Genomic DNA, 20,193 nt, shown 5'->3' with positions numbered 1-20,193 from the left:
GAGACCCCTCTGTACTCTCCGGGCTGTACATAGAATAACTATACCTACTGTAATGTAATGCTCTGTACCCATTCCCCGCAGGTGGGCGCAGCGCTAGAAATCCCGCAGACCCCTGTGAGACCCCTCTGTACTCTCCGGGCTGTACATAGAATAACTATACCTACTGTAATGTAATGCTCTGTACCCATTCCCCGCAGGTGGGCACAGCGCTAGAAATCCCGCAGACCCCTGTGAGACCCCTCTGTACTCTCTGAGCTGTATATAGAATAACTATACCTACTGTAATGTAATGCTCTGTATCCATTCCCCGCAGGTGGGCGCAGCGCTAGAAATCCCGCAGACCCCTGTGAGACCCCTCTGTACTCTCCGGGCTGTATATAGAATAACTATACCTACTGTAATGTAATGCTCTGTACCCATTCCCCGCAGCTGGGCGCAGTGCTAGAAATCCCGCAGACCCCTGTGAGACCCCTCTGTACTCTCCGGGCTGTACATAGAATAACTATACCTACTGTAATGTAATGCTCTGTACCCATTCCCCGCATGTGGGCGCAGCGCTAGAAATCCCGCAGACCCCTGTGAGACCCCTCTGTGCTCTCCGGGCTGTACATAGAATAACTATACCTACTGTAATGTAATGCTCTGTACCCATTCCCCGCAGGTGGGCGCAGCGCTAGAAATCCCGCAGACCCCTGTGAGACCCCTCTGTGCTCTCCGGGCTGTATATAGAATTACTATACCTACTGTAATGTAATGCTCTGTACCCATTCCCTGCAGGTGGGCGCAGTGCTAGAAATCCCGCAGACCCCTGTGAGACCCCTCTGTACTCTCCGGGCTGTATATAGAATAACTATACTTACTGTAATGTAATGCTCTGTACCCATTCCCCGGAGGTGGGCGCAGCGCTAGAAATCCCGCAGACCCCTGTGAGACCCCTCTGTACTCTCCGGGTTGTATATAGAATAACTATACCTACTGTAATGTAATGCTCTGTACCCATTCCCCGCAGGTGGGCGCAGCGCTAGAAATCCCGCAGACCCCTGTGAGACCCCTCTGTGCTCTCCGGGCTGTACATAGAATAACTATACTTACTGTAATGTAATGCTCTGTACCCATTCCCTGCAGGTGGGCGCAGCGATAGAAATCCCGCAGACCCCTGTGAGACCCCTCTGTACTCTCCGGGCTGTACATAGAATAACTATACCTACTGTAATGTAATGCTCTGTACCCATTCCCCGCAGGTGGGCGCAGCGCTAGATATCCCGCAGACCCCTGTGAGACCCCTCTGTACTCTCCGGGTTGTATATAGAATAACTATACCTACTGTAATGTAATGCTCTGTACCCATTCCCCGCAGGTGGGCGCAGCGCTAGAAATCCCGCAGACCCCTGTGAGACCCCTCTGTACTCTCCGGGTTGTATATAGAATAACTATACCTACTGTAATGTAATGCTCTGTACCCATATCCCGCAGGTGGGCGCAGCGCTAGAAATCCCGCAGACCCCTGTGAGACCCCTCTGTGCTCTCCGGGCTGTACATAGAATAACTATACCTACTGTAATGTAATGCTCTGTACCCATTCCCCGCAGGTAGGCGCAGCACTAGAAATCCCGCAGACCCCTGTGAGACCCCTCTGTACTCTCCGGGCTGTACATAGAATAACTATACCTACTGTAATGTAATGCTCTGTACCCATTCCCCGCAGGTGGGCGCAGCGCTAGAAATCCCGCAGACCCCTGTGAGACCCCTCTGTACTCTCCGGGCTGTATATAGAATAACTATACCTACTGTAATGTAATGCTCTGTACCCATTCCCCGCAGGTGGGATCAGCGCTAGAAATCCCGCAGACCCCTGTGAGACCCCTCTGTACTCTCCGGGCTGTATATAGAATAACTATACCTACTGTAATGTAATGCGCTGTACCCATTCCCCGCAGGTGGGCGCAGCGCTAGAAATCCCGCAGACCCCTGTGAGACCCCTCTGTACTCTCCGGGCTGTATATAGTATAACTATACCTACTGTAATGTAATGCTCTGTACCCATTCCCCGCAGGTGGGCACAGCGCTAGAAATCCCGCAGACCCCTCTGTACTCTCCGGGCTGTACATAGAATAACTATACCTACTGTAATGTAATGCTCTGTACCCATTCCCCACAGGTGGGCGTAGTGCTAGAGATCCCGCAGACCCCTGTGAGACCCCTCTGTACTCTCCGGGCTGTATATAGAATAACTATACCTACTGTAATGTAATGCTCTGTACCCATTCCCCGCAGGTGGGCGCAGCGCTAGAAATCCCGCAGACCCCTGTGAGACTCCTCTGTACTCTCCGGGCTGTATATAGAATAACTATACCTACTGTAGTGTAATGCTCTGTACCCATTCCCCGCAGGTGGGCGCAGCGCTAGAAATCCCGCAGACCCCTGTGAGACCCCTCTGTACTCTCCGGGCTGTATATAGAATAACTATACCTACTGTAATGTAATGCTCTGTACCCATTCCCCACAGGTGGGCGCAGCGCTAGAAATCCCGCAGACCCCTGTGAGACTCCTCTGTACTCTCCGGGCTGTATATAGAATAACTATACCTACTGTAATGTAATGCTCTGTACCCATTCCCCGCAGGTGGGCGCAGCGCTAGAAATCCCGCAGACCCCTGTGAGACCCCTCTGTACTCTCCGGGCTGTACATAGAATAACTATACCTACTGTAATGTAATGCTCTGTACCCATTCCCCGCAGGTGGGCACAGCGCTAGAAATCCCGCAGACCCCTGTGAGACCCCTCTGTACTCTCTGAGCTGTATATAGAATAACTATACCTACTGTAATGTAATGCTCTGTATCCATTCCCCGCAGGTGGGCGCAGCGCTAGAAATCCCGCAGACCCCTGTGAGACCCCTCTGTACTCTCCGGGCTGTATATAGAATAACTATATCTACTGTAATGTAATGCTCTGTACCCATTCCCCGCAGCTGGGCGCAGTGCTAGAAATCCCGCAGACCCCTGTGAGACCCCTCTGTACTCTCCGGGCTGTACATAGAATAACTATACCTACTGTAATGTAATGCTCTGTACCCATTCCCCGCAGGTGGGCGCAGCGCTAGAAATCCCGCAGACCCCTGTGAGACCCCTCTGTGCTCTCCGGGCTGTACATAGAATAACTATACCTACTGTAATGTAATGCTCTGTACCCATTCCCCGCAGGTGGGCGCAGCGCTAGAAATCCCGCAGACCCCTGTGAGACCCCTCTGTACTCTCCGGGCTGTATATAGAATTACTATACCTACTGTAATGTAATGCTCTGTACCCATTCCCTGCAGGTGGGCGCAGTGCTAGAAATCCCGCAGACCCCTGTGAGACCCCTCTGTACTCTCCGGGTTGTATATAGAATAACTATACCTACTGTAATGTAATGCTCTGTACCCATTCCCCGCAGGTGGGCGCAGCGCTAGAAATCCCGCAGACCCCTGTGAGACCCCTCTGTGCTCTCCGGGCTGTACATAGAATAACTATACCTACTGTAATGTAATGCTCTGTACCCATTCCCCGCAGGTGGGCGCAGCGCTAGAAATCCCGCAGACCCCTGTGAGACCCCTCTGTACTCTCCGGGTTGTATATAGAATAACTATACCTACTGTAATGTAATGCTCTGTACCCATTCCCCGCAGGTGGGTGCAGCGCTAGAAATCCCGCAGACCCCTGTGAGACCCCTCTGTACTCTCCGGGCTGTATATAGAATAACTATACCTACTGTAATGTAATGCTCTGTACCCATATCCCGCAGGTGGGCGCAGCGCTAGAAATCCCGCAGACCCCTGTGAGACCCCTCTGTGCTCTCCGGGCTGTACATAGAATAACTATACCTACTGTAATGTAATGCTCTGTACCCATTCCCCGCAGGTGGGCGCAGCGCTAGAAATCCCGCAGGCCCCTGTGAGACCCCTCTGTACTCTCCGGGCTGTATATAGAATAACTATACCTACTGTAATGTAATGCTCTGTACCCATTCCCTGCAGGTGGGCGCAGCGCTAGAAATCCCGCAGACCCCTGTGAGACCCCTCTGTACTCTCCGGGCTGTACATAGAATAACTATACCTACTGTAATGTAATGCTCTGTACCCAGTCCCCGCAGGTGGGCGCAGCGCTAGAAATCCCGCAGACCCCTGTGAGACCCCTCTGTACTCTCCGGGCTATATATAGAATAACTATACCTACTGTAATGTAATGCTCTGTACCCATTCCCCGCAGGTGGGCGCAGCGCTAGAAATCCCGCAGACCCCTGTGAGACCCCTCTGTACTCTCCGGGCTGTATATAGAATAACTATACCTACTGTAATGTAATGCTCTGTACCCATTCCCCGCAGGTGGGCGCAGCGCTAGAAATCCCGCAGACCCCTGTGAGACCCCTCTGTACTCTCCGGGCTGTATATAGAATAACTATACCTACTGTAATGTAATACTCTGTACCCATTCCCCGCAGGTGGGCGCAGCGTTAGAAATCCCGCAGACCCCTGTGAGACCCCTCTGTACTCTCCGGGCTGTATAGAGGAAGAGAACAGGACAGTGACACCGGAATATCAGGTAGAGGAACCTGCTCTGACCTCTCCTCCTTGTACATCCGCTTCTCACAGTGCAGGATATTGTGTTATTCCCATGTCCCCGCCCTGTGTGTGTCCTATAGGGACGTCCCGTGTAACGTGTGGGTGGGACACGTATGTGACACATGTCCTTGTATGACAGGCTGAGCCGGGACCCGTGATCTATCACCAGCAGTGTAAGGAAGAGGCCGTTCCTGCTGAGATCAGCGCAGGTGAGAGACGCAGATGCTCTGGGGGTACAATATTGCTGTATGGGGGGGATATGTATATTACTGGGAATGTGGGGTACATGTTACATGTATATGGTCATCCCTGAACGATTCCTGGTCCCATCACAGTAAGTATAGCCGTCTGCGGTCGCTGGTGACTGCGGCGCTGCAGGAGAACGGACCATTAGTCGGGAGTCGGGATACGGTGGTTTTTATTTGCATGACTTTGGTTCTATGTTACTCCGCCATATCCGTCACTATAATGTGTTTGTGTCGGCTGAGTTCTTCTTTTGCATTACCATTGATATAGATACATGTGTGTGCCCCTTCCCCACAGGTGGGTGTAATCCTACACATCCCGCAGACCCATATGAGACCCCTCTCTATACTCCGGGGTGTATGGTAGAAGAGAACAGGATGATCAGCCAGGATTATCAGGTAGAGGAACCCGGTCTGACCTCTCCCAGCTCTGCTTCCTCACATGTCTCACAGTGCAGGATATTGTGTTATTCCCGTGTCCCCGTCCTGTGTGTCCTGTAGAGATATTCCGTGTAATATGTAGGTGGGACACATATGTGAAATATGTTCTTTTATGACAGGCTATGCCAGGAGATGGGATGTGTTACCAGCAATGTAAAGAAGAGGACATCCCTGTGGAGATCAGATCAGGTGAGAGAGGCTGACTTACAGACGGTAGTGTCATACAGGTGATACGCACTGAGGTGTATGCTGCTGAGATTAGATCAGGTGTGAGAGGCTGACATACAGACAGTAGTGTCATACAGGTGATACGCACAGAGGTCTATGCTGCTGAGATCAGATCAGGTGAGAGAGGCTGACATACAGACGGTAGTGTCATACAGGTGATACGCACAGAGGTCTATGCTGCTGAGATCAGATCAGGTGATAGAGGCTGACATACAGACGGTAGTGTCATAAAGGTGATATGCACAGAGGTCTATGCTGCTGAGATCAGATCAGGTGAGAGAGGCTGACATACAGACGGTAGTGTCATACAGGTGATAAACACAGAGGTCTATGCTGCTGAGATCAGATCAGGTGAGAGAGGCTGACATACAGACGGTAGTGTCATACAGGTGATATGCACAGAGGTCTATGCTGCTGAGATCAGATCAGGTGAGAGAGGCTGACATACAGACGGTAGTGTCATACAGGTGATACACACAGAGGTCTATGCTGCTGAGATCAGATCAGGTGAGAGAGGCTGACATACAGACGGTAGTGTCATACAGGTGATACGTGCAGAGGTCTATGCTGCTGAGATCAGATCAGGTGAGAGAGGCTGACATACAGACGGTAGTGTCATACAGGTGATACGTGCAGAGGTCTATGCTGCTGGGATCAGATCAGGGGAGAGAGGCTGACGTACAGACAGTAGTGTCATACAGGTGATACGCACAGAGGACTATGCTGCTGGGATCAGATCAGGTGAGAGAGGCTGACATACAGACAGTAGTGTCATACAGGTGATACGTGCAGAGGTCTATGCTGCTGGGATCAGATCAGGGGAGAGAGGCTGACATACAGACGGTAGTGTCATACAGGTGATACACACAGAGGTCTATGCTGCTGGGATCAGATCAGGGGAGAGAGGCTGACGTACAGACAGTAGTGTCATACAGGTGATACGCACAGAGGACTATGCTGCTGGGATCAGATCAGGTGAGAGAGGCTGACATACAGACGGTAGTGTCATACAGGTAATACGTGCAGAGCTCTATGCTGCTGAGATCAGATCAGGTGAGAGAGGCTGACGTACAGCCGGTAGTGTCATACAGGTGATACGCACAGAGGTCTATGCTGCTGAGATCAGATCAGGTGAGAGAGGCTGACGTACAGACGGTAGTGTCATACAGGTGATACGCACAGAGGTCTGCTGCTGAGATCAGATCAGGTGAGAGAGGCTGACGTACAGACGGTAGTGTCATACAGGTGATACGCACAGAGGTCTATGCTGCTGAGGTCAGATCAGGTGAGAGAGGCTGACATACAGACAGTAGTGTCATACAGGTGATACGCACAGAGGTCTATGCTGCTAGGATCAGATCAGGTGAGAGAGGCTGACGTACAGACGGTAGTGTCATACAGGTGATACGCACAGAGGTCTATGCTGCTGAGGTCAGATCAGGTGAGAGAGGCTGACATACAGACGGTAGTGTCATACAGGTGATAACGCACAGAGGTCTGCTGCTGGGATCAGATCAGGTGAGAGAGGCTGACATACAGACGGTAGTGTCATACAGGTGATACGCACAGAGGTCTGCTGCTGAGATCAGATCAGGTGAGAGAGGCTGACGTACAGACGGTAGTGTCATACAGGTGATACGCACAGAGGTCTATGCTGCTGAGATCAGATCAGGTGAGAGAGGCTGACATACAGACAGTAGTGTGATACAGGTGATACGCACAGAGGTCTATGCTGCTGAGATCAGATCAGGTGAGAGAGGCTGACATACAGACGGTAGTGTCATACAGGTGATACGCACAGAGGTCTATGCTGCTGGGATCAGATCAGGTGAGAGAGGCTGACATACAGACGGTAATGTCATGGGATATTATATATGGGAATGAGTACAGTGGGGAGCGAAAGTTTGGGCTCCCCAGACAAAAAATAATTAAAATGTGCAAAAAGAAGCCAAGGAAAGATGGAAAAATCTCCAAAAGGCATCAAATGTCAAAAAAAAGTTTGATTTTATTTCCATCATTTACACTTTCAAAATAACAGAAAACAAAAAATGGCCTCTGCAAAAGTTTGGGCACCCTGCAGAGTTTATAGCATTCACTGCCCCTTTGGACAGCTGAGACCTTGCAGTGTTATGGATTGTTCTCAATCATCGTCTGGGAAGACCAGGTGATGTCAATCTCAAAGGTTTTAAAAGCCCAGACTCATCTGACCTTGCCCCAACAATAAGGACCATGGTTTCCTCAGTCTAAGCAGTTGTGTAGAACACTGAAACTGAGAATAGTTGATGCTCACAAAGCAGGAGAAGGCTATAGCAAGATAGCAAAGCGTTATCAGATCCTCCATATCCTCTGTTCAGAATGTAATTAAGAAATGGCAGTATTCAGGAACAATGGAAGTTAAAGCAAGATCTGGAAGACCAAGAAAAATATCAGACAGCACAGCTCGCAGGATTGTCAGAAAAGCTAGTCAAAATCCACGTTTGACTGCACGATCCTTCCAGAAAGATCTGGCAGACACTGGAGTTGTGGTACACTATTCCACTATAAAGAGATACTTGTACAAATATGGTAAGAAAACCTATTGTACGTCCTCACCACAAAAATCAGCCTTTGAAGTTTGCAAATGAACATATAGACGAGCCTGATGCATTGTGGAATCAAGTTCTGTGGCCCGATGAGGTTAAAATAGAACTTTTTGGCCGGAATGAGCAAAGGTCTGTTTGGAGAAGTAAGGGCACAGAATTTAATGAAAATAAACTCTGTCCAACTGTTAAGCATGGGGGTGGATCAATCATGCTTTGGGGTTGTATTGCAGTCAATGGCCCAGGGAACATTTCACAAGTGGAAGGAAAAATGGATTCAATAAGATTCCAGCAAATTTTGGACGCTAACTTGATGCCATCTGTGAAAAAGCTGAAGTTAAATAGAGGCTGGCTTCTACAAATAGATAATGATCCTGAACACACCTCAAAATCCACGGTGGATTACATAAAGAGGCGTAAAGTGAAGGTTTTTGCATGGCCTTCACAATCTCCTGACCTCAACATCATTGGAAATCTATGTATAGACCTTAAAAGAGCAGTGCGTCACAGCCAGCCCAGGAATCTCAAAGAACAGGAAGACTTTTGTAAGGAAGAATGGGCAAAACCATATGGGCAAAATACCTCAAACAAGAATTGAAAGACTCTTGGCTGGCTACAAAAAGCGTTTACAAGCTGTGATACTTGCCAAAGGGGGCAGAACAAGGTATTAACTCCACAGGGTGCACAAACTTTTGCAGATGCCATTTTTTGTTTTCTGTTATTTTAAAAGTGTAAATAATGGGGGGAAAAAAATCAAACTTTTTTTGGCATGTTATAAGAATGTCTAATCTGTAATTTGGTGCATTTTGGAGGTTTTTCCAACTTTTCTTGGCTTCTTTTTGCACGTTAAAATGAATTTTTGCCTGGGGTGCCCAATCTTTCGATCCCCACTGTATGTTACATTAGTCTGGAGTATATGCCGGATGTGAGACCCTCTGAGTACCAGTAATGGGATAGTGACTTTTATCTGCAAGAGCTGGGGAAGGTGCGAGCGAGTGTGGTGAGCACAACAGCCTCAATGTGGACACACAGATCAGTCACTGGTGGGGGATGGTACATGGGGCCAGAGATTTAGAGCTAGGAGGGGAGGTGGGCTCTGCCCTTCAGTGCTTACAATATAAAGGGAGGGTGGTGTGGGAGGACATCTTCTTCATCACCATGGTGACCGGGAATTGGTAATTGTAAAAAATTTAATTGTTCTAATAATCTAGAAATAATACCTCCATACAGCCATATACACCAGGGAAAGAAGTAGGTGAGAGAGGCAAACTGGCTGCGGCCAACACGTATGTCCGGATATTCCTCCTGTCACATATGATAGTAATTACTACTAAACACAGACACCGGCCCCTTCTGTCTCTGCACACGTGTGTCTATGTGTAACACTGGCTGCGGGTAAAACGTATGTCTGGATATTCCTCCTGTCACATATGATAGTAATTACTACTACACACAGATACCGGCCCATTCTGTCTCTGCACACGTGTGTCTATGTGTAACACTGGCTGCAGGTAACACGTATGTCCGGATATTCCTCCTGTCACATATGATAGTAATTACTACTACACACAGATACCGGCCCATTCTGTCTCTGCACACGTGTGTCTATGTGTAACACTGGCTGCGGGTAACACGTATGTCTGGATATTCCTCCTGTCACATATGATAGTAATTACTACTACACACAGACACCGGCCCCTTCTGTCTCTGCACACGTGTGTCTATGTCTAACACTGGCTGCGGGTAACACGTATGTCCGGATATTCCTCCTGTCACATATGATAGTAATTACTACTACACACAGACACTGGCCCCTTCTGTCTCTGCACACGTGTGTCTATGTGTAACACTGGCTGGATATTCCTCCTGTCACATATGATAGTAATTACTACTACACACAGACACCGGCCCCTTCTGTCTTTGCACACGTGTGTCTATGTGTAACACTGGCTGCGGGTAACACGTATGTCCGGATATTCCTCCTGTCACATATGATAGTAATTACTACTACACACAGACACCGGCCCCTTCTGTCTTTGCACACGTGTGTCTATGTGTAACACTGGCTGCGGGTAACACGTATGTCCGGATATTCCTCCTGTCACATATGGTAGTAATTACTACTACACACAGACACCGGCCCCTTCTGTCTCTGCACTCGTGTGTCTATGTGTAACATTGGCTGCGGGTAACACGTATGTCCGGAAATTCCTCCTGTCACATATGATAGTAATTACTACTACACACAGACTCCGGCCCCTTCTGTCTCTGCACACGTGTGTCTATGTGTAACACTGGCTGCGGGTAACACGTATGTCCGGATATTCCTCCTGTCACATATGATGGTAATTACTACTACACACAGATACCGGCCCCTTCTGTCTCTGCACACGTGTGTCTGTGTAACACTGACTGCGGGTAACACGTATGTCCGGATATTCCTCCTGTCACATATGATAGTAATTACTACTACACACAGACACCGGCCCCTCCTGTCTCTGCACACGTGTGTCTATGTGTAACACTGGCTGCGGGTAACACGTATGTCCGGATATTCCTCCTGTCACATATGATAGTAATTACTACTACACACAGACACCGGCCCCTTCTGTCTCTGCACACATGTGTCTATGTCTAACACTGGCTGCGGGTAACACGTATGTCCGGATTTTCCTCCTGTCACATATGATAGTAATTACTACTACACACAGACACCGGCCCCTTCTGTCTTTGCACACGTGTGTCTATGTGTAACACTGGCTGCGGGTAACACGTATGTCCGGATATTCCTCCTGTCACATATGATAGTAATTACTACTACACACAGACTCCGGCCCCTTCTGTCTCTGCACACGTGTGTCTATGTGTAACACTGGCTGCGGGTAACACGTATGTCTGGATATTCCTCCTGTCACATATGATAGTAATTACTACTACACACAGACACCGGCCCCTTCTGTCTCTGCACACGTGTGTCTATGTCTAACACTGGCTGCGGGTAACACGTATGTCCGGATATTCCTCCTGTCACATATGATAGTAATTACTACTACACACAGACACTGGCCCCTTCTGTCTCTGCACACGTGTGTCTATGTGTAACACTGGCTGGATATTCCTCCTGTCACATATGATAGTAATTACTACTACACACAGACACCGGCCCCTTCTGTCTCTGCACTCGTGTGTCTATGTGTAACATTGGCTGCGGGTAACACGTATGTCCGGATATTCCTCCTGTCACATATGATAGTAATTACTACTACACACAGACTCCGGCCCCTTCTGTCTCTGCACACGTGTGTCTATGTGTAACACTGGCTGCGGGTAACACGTATGTCCGGATATTCCTCCTGTCACATATGATATTAATTACTACTACACACAGACACCGGCCCCTTCTGTCTCTGCACACGTGTGTCTATGTGTAACACTGGCTGCGGGTAACACGTATGTCCGGATATTCCTCCTGTCACATATGATAGTAATTACTACTACACACAGACACCGGCCCCTTCTGTCTCTGCACACGTGTGTCTATGTGTAACACTGGCTGCGGGTAACACGTATGTCCGGATATTCCTCCTGTCACATATGATAGTAATTACTACTACACACAGACACCGGCCCCTTCTGTCTCTGCACACGTGTGTCTATGTAACACTGGCTGCGGGTAACACGTATGTTCGGATATTCCTCCTGTCACATATGATAGTAATTACTACTACACACAGACACCGGCCCCTTCTGTCTCTGCACACGTGTGTCTATGTGTAACACTGGCTGCGGGTAACACGTATGTCCGGATATTCCTCCTGTCACATATGATAGTAATTACTACTACACACAGACACCGGCCCCTTCTGTCTCTGCACACGTGTGTCTATATGTAACACTGGCTGCTTATTGTCATACACAGGAGCTGAGGCTGGTGTAGAGCTGGATGCTGGTGACCATCGGGAGCTGCTGGAATTCCTCCCAGAATCCAGTGCAGGTCAGTGCTGCCCGTTCTCCTATCATGTGACTTATACCAGACTGCCCTATATCACATTGCCGGACACAACGGGAGGGCATAGACTGTGCCCGGCGGCTGTTCTGGGTGTGGCCTAGTTCTATGGCAGCTTACTGTTCCAAAGTATTTTGGGGAGATTACAATAGATTCCTTATCATCCGATGTTGAGGACACTGCTAGCAATGCTGCCTTTTAAGAGTTGGTCCAAAGATGTAGGCACTAAAAGACAATTCTGATTGGCTCCAACCCCCCACGTAACCCATCCCGCTTCCCTGATGCCCTATTTGTTTCCTAGTCATCTAAGGTTCATTTGTCTCACAGTTGGAGGTCATTACTTACAGTTCTGGGCACTTATGCTCGTTTATCTATGGATCTCAGGTTGTTTATGAAGATAATGGGCCCCCATTGGTAGCCTTACTCAGGAATAAGGGAGTTACATCATACAATCTTTGGATAACCTCTGGATAACGGCAAGCTAAGAGTGGACACTGATTCATCCTCATTCGCGTGGTGGAGAACAGGGATTGAGTACTACATCAGGAGGTTTTTTCAGGCCAAATCCGACCATGCCTGATATATAGACCTAATGGCCTTTTGTCTAAAAAAGTTCTGGGATCTTCAAGCAATTTTGGTGGATGCTCTGTCAGTTCTTTGGCCTCCAGTCTTTTGTCACCCCTGCCCATGGTAGCCAGAGTGCTTCAGAAGATTCAGTGAGAGGTTTTCTGGTCATTTTAGTTGCTCCGGTTTGACCACGCCAAGGTTGGTACTAGTCTCTGCTGGGACTTCTGGCCAATGCTCCATGGCTTCCTCTCAGGGACAAGCGCCAAGTCTTCGCTTCACTTTGCCTCATCTAACTTTGACGACGTACAGTAGCTCTTGATGCCAAGATCTTGAGAGCACAGGGTTTTTCAAGATCAGTGGTTTCTCCTGTGCTTCAGGCCAGGAAGCCTGTTACATGTCTAATTTACCACCAGGTCGGGCACAAGTGCATCCTATTATGTGAATGCCATCGTCTTTCAGCCAAGGTTTTCCTGCTCACTTGTCTTTATGTATTTGTTATAAGAATGGTTATAGAAAGGTCTCTGTCTTTGTTCTTCTTCTAAGGGGCTTTATTAGGACCGTTCGTTTAGTGATCATTCAGCCAACTTACCTTCCTCCTACTCCTCAGGATTTCTGTTGGGTCCTGGACACTTCAAAAACCTCCTTTTAATCCCTTGGGGACAAAGGCTGACTTGCCACACCCCTACACATGGGCCCCTACCCCCAGAATTCCCACGGTGGGCCCTTCATGTACCAATCTGACAGAGCCTGTGTATAATGCAATGTAATATGGGCTGTGTGTACTGGGCGTAAGTGGGTGGAGGCTGTGTGTACTGGGCGTAATGTGGGATAGGGGGCTGGGTGTAATGTGTACTGGGAGTAATGTGGGGGAGGGGTTTGTGTGTGCTGGGCAAAATGTGCGGTAGGGGCTGTGTGTACTGGGCAAAATGTGCGGTTGGGGCTGTGTGTACTGGGCATAATGTGGGATAGTGGGATGGGTGTAATGTGTACTTGGAGTAATGTGGGGGAGGGGGCTGTGTATACTGGGCATAATGTGTGATAGGGGGCTGTATGTACTGGGCAAAATGTGCAGGAGGGTGCTGTGTGTGCCGGCGGTTATATGGGGAGACTGTGCAAATTGCAACATAATATGGGTGTACTAGTGAAATATTGGGGAAGCAGGCTGTGCATAATGCAGGTCATTGTGGGTGTTGTGTGTACTAGGGGTTATATAGGGGTATTGTGATAAATGCAATGAATCTTGTGATTCCCTGCAATAATCAAGCGTGCTATCCCATCAGTTCACTGCTTGACACCCACCATTGTTACATTTACTGATGTATTCTTGCATCAATAGAACCTCCTATTCTTATAATTGTAAATCATAAAGCCAACAATTTATATAGGATCAATTTCTGCTGTAAAGTTGTAGTATAATTCTCTGCTATAAATGGAACAGTCTGAATGTATAAATCAGTCTATACCATTGTCGCCCTGCTTCTGCTTCTCGTGTGTGTGTGTGTGTGTGCAATTAGAGCAGTGAACATTTGTGTGAGAGTGCAGGGGAGGAAAGCACATAGATAGGTGGCTTAAAAGAGTTGTACAAGGATTTGTAGCATGGGTAAGTATCTACCTTGATAGTGAGTGCATATTCAATAGTACTAGATATTTAACCTTGTTTCCATGCTAAAATAACAGTCGGGCATTGTATAAACAATAAATGCAGATGCAAACGTCGGGAGCTGTATGGTGGGCTAGCGTGGGCAGAGACTGGAACCATAAGTTTTTTAAGAAAACTTGGTAACCTAGAGGTAGGGAAAAAAAAATGTGTACTTGGATGAAAAATTGGTTATACGATCGTGAACAGAGAGTAGTGGTAAATGGTAAACCCTCCAGTTGGGGAAAGTTCCAATGTGAAGTTCCGCAGGGATCACTATTGGGTCCCACCTGCAATATTTGCAGATGGCACAAAACTGAGTAAGGAAATGAACCCAGAAGAGAATGTGGAATCGCTGCAAAATGACTTAATTTAACAAGAGAAATGGGCAGCTAGGTGGAGGATGTAATTTAACTTAAATTAATTATGTAATTAGCAAAAATGTAACATGCTAGTTATAAGTTAAATTAATGATTTAGGGGTCATCATGACAGGTTGAGTAATAGTGCACACTGCTCAAGTGCTGCAGCAAAAGCAAACCTGGCACTGGCATGCATTAAAAGGGGAATGGATTCAAGGGATGCCAATGTGATAGTGCCTCTTTACAAGGCATTAGTGAGACCACACTTGGAATATTGTGTTCAGTTCTGAGCACTGCACCTTAAAAAATACTTAAATGAACTTGAACGGGTTCAGAGAAGGGCAACTAAACTGTACTAATATGTATACACTGAAAAAACGGAGGATGAAAGGAGATATGATCAGTATTTTCAAAAACAGGATCAGAAATCATAAGGAACTAGGATAATACTTCTTCAGTAACAAGACTTAGGACACGTGGGCCTGCACTGAGGCGAGAGAAATTCCACACGGAATTAAGGTTTTTTTCACCATAAGAGCAGTTAAGTTCTGGAACTCTGCCAGAAAATGTGGTAACAGCAATTACAGTAAATGAATTTAAACTAAAACTAGATAAATTCTTGGCCATAAAGGGAATCATATAGTTATGACTTAGACCCATATTCAGTGCGGCCAGTGAGGGGTTAAACATGGAGGATCGCAGAAAACAAGCCACCCTCGCAGTTTAAACATCTGCGCCGGCCGATCACCCTATTCAACGTTCCCGGTGAGGTTCATGGCTAAAGCAGGGAGGCCGCTGCATTTAGCCACGAATGTCACTGTTTTGGCAGCCGCACACGCCGTTTCCACCTCACTGTAAAAACCCAGCGTGGTGGAAACGGCGTGTGCAGGGGTGTTAGTTGAAACCCTCGGGGTGTTAGTTGAAACCCGTGAGCTATGACAGCGAGCAATCAGCACTGCTCACCATCACAGCTCGCAAAAGAGCATTGAATACTGCCATTAGTCAAGTTATGACTTAGACTAGTTAAATAGGTTGAACTTAATGGACTGACATCTTTTTCGACCTAAATTACTATGCTGCTATATGTTATGTTACCATTACCAGATGTGAAGTTATCAGAACCACCTTAACATTACTGAACCAACTACATTGAGGCGAAACGCGCGTCGGTAAGGTGGGTCCAGTCTTTGCACATACTGTACATTTATTCAAAGAGATAATTTAGGAGAGATTTCTCTACTTATATTATCCGACATAAATGCTGATTGAGAATCATCTACCCAGAAGATCTTTTCCCCCGTAATCAAGTAACGCTAATTGAGGTTGCACTAGGCTAAAACTCAATGATTGACACAGGATTGTACTCCAACCTACACTTTTCTGTATTTTGTCAATAGTAAATTATGCTTCCTTAAAGTCCAATTGTATTTTCACATTTACAATCCTAATAATTTTAGTGTTCTCAGGAGGGTGTATTAAACAACAGTTTGAGACACAATATTTTGACCAAAAGCTTCTATTAAGTTATGTTTTAATATACAGACACAAACAATTAAAAAAACAAAACAGCAAAAGTCTCCTTTTATCTTTGTTTGCTTTGTTATTTAAATCTAGGGGGCATCACCAACTATTTATGTTCAGGGATTCCGATAGTTCAGCCAGTCCCCGGTAGTATTAAGGAAGGAGGCGTGGCTAGACCTCCTCCTTAAAAAAAAAAAAAAAAAAATTACATAGTTCGGTGTCTAATCCGGTGGGTGTAATGCAGGGAGAAAAAGAGGACAGGCTGCCTCTCTCCCCCGCTCAGCACACAGCACTGTGCATCACGTGCTGGGATAGAATGAGAGGCTGCTGCAGAAGCTGATTCAGTCCTGTTCACTAGGCTGCGTGTATTCGCAGCCTAGTGAGCAGGGAATGCTTACTCATCCGCTTGCATGCAGTTGCATGGGAGGAAAGTCATTTTTTCCCTTTTGTCAGAGCCCGCCTCAAGCAGCCAGCGACACGCCTGCCCAGCGTTTCTGTTGGCGCACTCATAAACACCGCAATGATCACAATGTGTATAATAAGGGAGAGAACACGATTTGTTCCATCCTTCATTAATGTCTCTGGTGTGTACACACAATCTTTACTGAGGGGCATTCGTTCTGACATTCGGAAGCGTACCATCGGTATCCCGTCCCAAAATGACAATGTGATCTCTCTCCCTCCCCTAAACACGGGACAGCCCGAGCTCCTGTCTAGAGCTGCCCATTCTGGGATTGGTCGGATACTGGGATTTTGGCATAAAATCAGCGGATTGGAGCTTCTAATCCCTGGATTTCGGAACCCGAGTTCGCTGTATTTTATTTCTGTTGTTGTTTATTCTGGGTATCGCTGTGCACATGCAGCACTCACTCGGACACTGCCCGCTGACCACTGGGTGAGCAGGGCATGACTTCAGCGATCACACTGTGCAGCCCCACGCGGGTCTGTAGTGTCTCCTAGCCTCACACACAGAAGCCCAGGCAGCCACAGAGAGTGGACCAGGGTGAAAAAGAGGGAGTCTGACTCCTGGCCAGTACTCGGAGTGGGGGGGGTACTGAGAGACCTATATAAAATGGGGGGGAGAGATACGGACTGAGGGAGATATGGACTGTAGCCACTTCCTGCTGCGGCCAGTGTCACCACCAACTCAGTCCCGAGACCCTGGAAATCCTGGGATTGAGCATTTTTTATGAACCTGGGGATTGAAGAAACTGCCCAGGATCTGCCTCCATTCTTCTGTCTGGTGGAATCCAGTCATCTGACAGACCTCTTGTCCATAGTCCACTGGCCCTCATGTAGGGGCCATATTTTGTCGCCTAAACACCCCCCCCCCCCCCCCCCCCGGTGCTATTTAAGGGTATTATTAAATAATCCCTTTCTTTCTTCTTACTGTTGTGCAAACAGTCAGATCCCAACCTTTGTGATATTGCTTTAAACCTGAGGTCTGACTTGTACAAATGTATATATCCATATAGTTTTATCACACATAATGAGCGTCCGATCCATTGTACAGAGGGTTTATCTCCGTACTTTTGTCCCCAACAGGTCCGCACGCCTCCTCACTCTGTTCTAAGAAGAAGTATCGGTGCTCGGAGTGTCTGCAATGTTTCCCTAATCATTCAACCCTCGTCTCCCATCAGGAAACTCATAACCCCAGTTATCTGTACAGGTGCTCAGACTGCGGAGTGGGTTTCCGCTCCAAATTTGCTCTTGCCGGACACCAGCAATGTCACACCAAGGACAACCTCTGTCACTGTCCTTTCTGTGGGAAAACGTTTCATCAGAGGTCACATCTCCTGGCACATAAGAAGACTCACACCGGGAAGAGGCCATTTTCTTGCCAGGAGTGCGGGAGATGTTTTACCAGGAAGTCTGCCCTCAGTATGCACCAACGACTGCACTCCGGCGAGAAACCTTTTCACTGCATTGAATGCAGCAAGTGCTTTGTCCGGAGATCCAACCTGGTCATGCATCAGCGCACTCACACCGGGGAGAGGCCGTTCGCGTGTCCGCAGTGCGGCCGCTGCTTCACCCAGAGCTCCGCTCTCGTCCGTCACCGGAGAATTCACACTAGGGTGGATTCTTTTGCTTTTGTGCTCCAGACAGATTAATCTGCCCTTTTTTGCTCATAAACTGGTCAGTACGCAAAAGTAGCATTTGCGCCATTCTGTAACATTGTGAGTGTTCGTCATATTCCGCTGATGATCATTTTCCGTAGCCCAGGACTGGCCTCAAACATCCACATTTTGAATCTTTTTGAAAGCCTGTGATTTAATAGAAATTCCAAGTTGGAGGTCACTTATTTTCTATTGTACTGAATGGTGTATTTGTGACAATGTTGCTGTACGGCCAGAACATGTTCCTGGCGCTTGTTACATGGTTAATAGATGTGTAAATTATTGCATAAACGTAAAACATTTAGCAGCGGTTACGTTATCTGGGGACTGATTCAGGCCTGTTCGCAAGACTGCGATTTATGCAAAAGGAACAAAACCATGCTGCAGTACAGATGGGGCAGATGTAACGTGCAGAGAGAGTTAGATTTGGGGGAGTTATTTTGTTTCTGTGCATGGTAAATATTGACTTCTTCATTCTTACACTGCAATTTAGATTTCCGTTTGAACGCATCCCATCCAAATCTAATGGGGCCTACACACGGGACGATTTCAGGGTATTTTCTAAGCAATCTCACAAGATCATGTGGAAAATACCCCTACCTCGCTCCACGTGTAGGGGCCATAGCGATGCCCGGTCCCACACGCTGCTATCACCCGGTTATTAATATCCAGCATGCTGGATAAAGCTTGTAAGATCGCTGGTCAGGGCCAGTGTACTCACCGGAGAACACTGGCCACTGACCGATCGCTCAGCACAGAGCGCTGGCACATTGCTGTACGACATTGTATGCTGAGCGATCTAGCATTACTCGGCCAATCTCCCCGTGTGTAGGTCTCTGAACTCTCTCTCTCTCTCTGCACATGTTACATCTGCCCCACCTACAGTGCAGCGTGGTTTCCTCCGTCTGCAAAAATTGCAGCCTTGCCAACAGGTCTCAATTAGTCCCCTGATTTCTGCTCCTGCTACTGTAAGTAAACGCACAAAGAGCGCAGAGCCCAGGACATGTTTTTTTTTGCTTTTCCAGTGTCAGGAATGTAACAAAATACATACCTTTAATATGAAATAAAAAGTAAGGAATGGAAACATTAACTATTACTTTGGGAAAAGGGACGCGGGAAGCCGAGAAGCGTTACATTTACAATATTGCAATAATTCTAAGATGGAAACGTACAGGAAGCTGTTCTACCACACAGTTACAAACGCAAATCCCTGATCCAGGCCCTCATTCAGGTTCGGATATATGATCCTTAGAAATGCATGCCACCTCCTGCCTGCATATGCGATTGCAGTTTGGGATGAACATCGTGCCTGCAACTTGAGTAAATATGACGTTACTTGACTCTGGCTCGCAGTTGCCGGGAGTCTTGCAAGGCCAAGTAAAACTGCATTGTAGAAAAACTAATTGACCTCGCTGCACCCAGAAAATGACAGTTACACGCCCCCCGTTTTCCTGAATGCCAGCTCTCCCAGCGAACGCCTCTCCCTGTCAATCAGGAAAGGGCGTTGGCAATACAGTGGTCCCACGAGTCACCATCGCCTGCAGGGAGAGACAGTGTATGTCTTTCCTGCTAAGGTAAAGCCCGGCTTAAGCGAATCGATTAACACCGCCGCTCCCATCTCCTCGTGTGTACGGGGCTTTAGAGAGTTGCGATAGGATGAAGCAGAATGGAGGCATGAGGAAAGATTACCTAGCGAGAGGATAACGGGAAGGACACCGAGACAAGTCAAAGCTATCAGAGGATCCTCACCAGCTACAATTAAAGCGTTTACAAACAACCGAGTCAGTCAGGGGACAAAGAGAGAGAAAACTGGAAGACAGACGGAGAAAACAATAAGTGCATAAACACGGAACAGTCCCGGCAAGAAGTCACCGGTGGTGCAAGAGTTGATCA

General features: G+C 47.6%; 1 protein-coding gene across 5 annotated transcripts in view; it reads left to right on the top strand.

The window, feature by feature from the left end:
- The window catches only part of LOC146058210 (uncharacterized), a 110,418-nt gene that overhangs the window by 7,338 nt on the left and 82,887 nt on the right, over positions 1-20,193 (top strand). For 2 of the 5 annotated variants that reach the window (XM_083170341.1, XM_083170339.1), the window contains exons 7-9: positions 4,479-4,579; positions 4,739-4,808; positions 5,143-5,243. The exons of 1 other annotated variant lie outside the window; for it this stretch is intronic. In XM_083170341.1, coding sequence (XP_083026467.1) covers positions 4,479-4,579; positions 4,739-4,808; positions 5,143-5,243 — 272 coding nt within the window. Of the gene's footprint in view, positions 1-4,478; positions 4,580-4,738; positions 4,809-5,142; positions 5,244-5,404; positions 5,475-20,193 lie in introns of all 5 variants that reach the window. 2 more of the 5 variants (XM_083170342.1, XM_083170340.1) reach the window with 2 other exon arrangements.

This window comes from Crinia signifera, chromosome 2, assembly GCF_055691185.1.
Source record: "Crinia signifera chromosome 2, ASM5569118v1, whole genome shotgun sequence".
NCBI lineage: Eukaryota > Metazoa > Chordata > Amphibia > Anura > Myobatrachidae > Crinia > Crinia signifera.
This window is presented reverse-complemented; position numbering and strand designations above follow the sequence as displayed.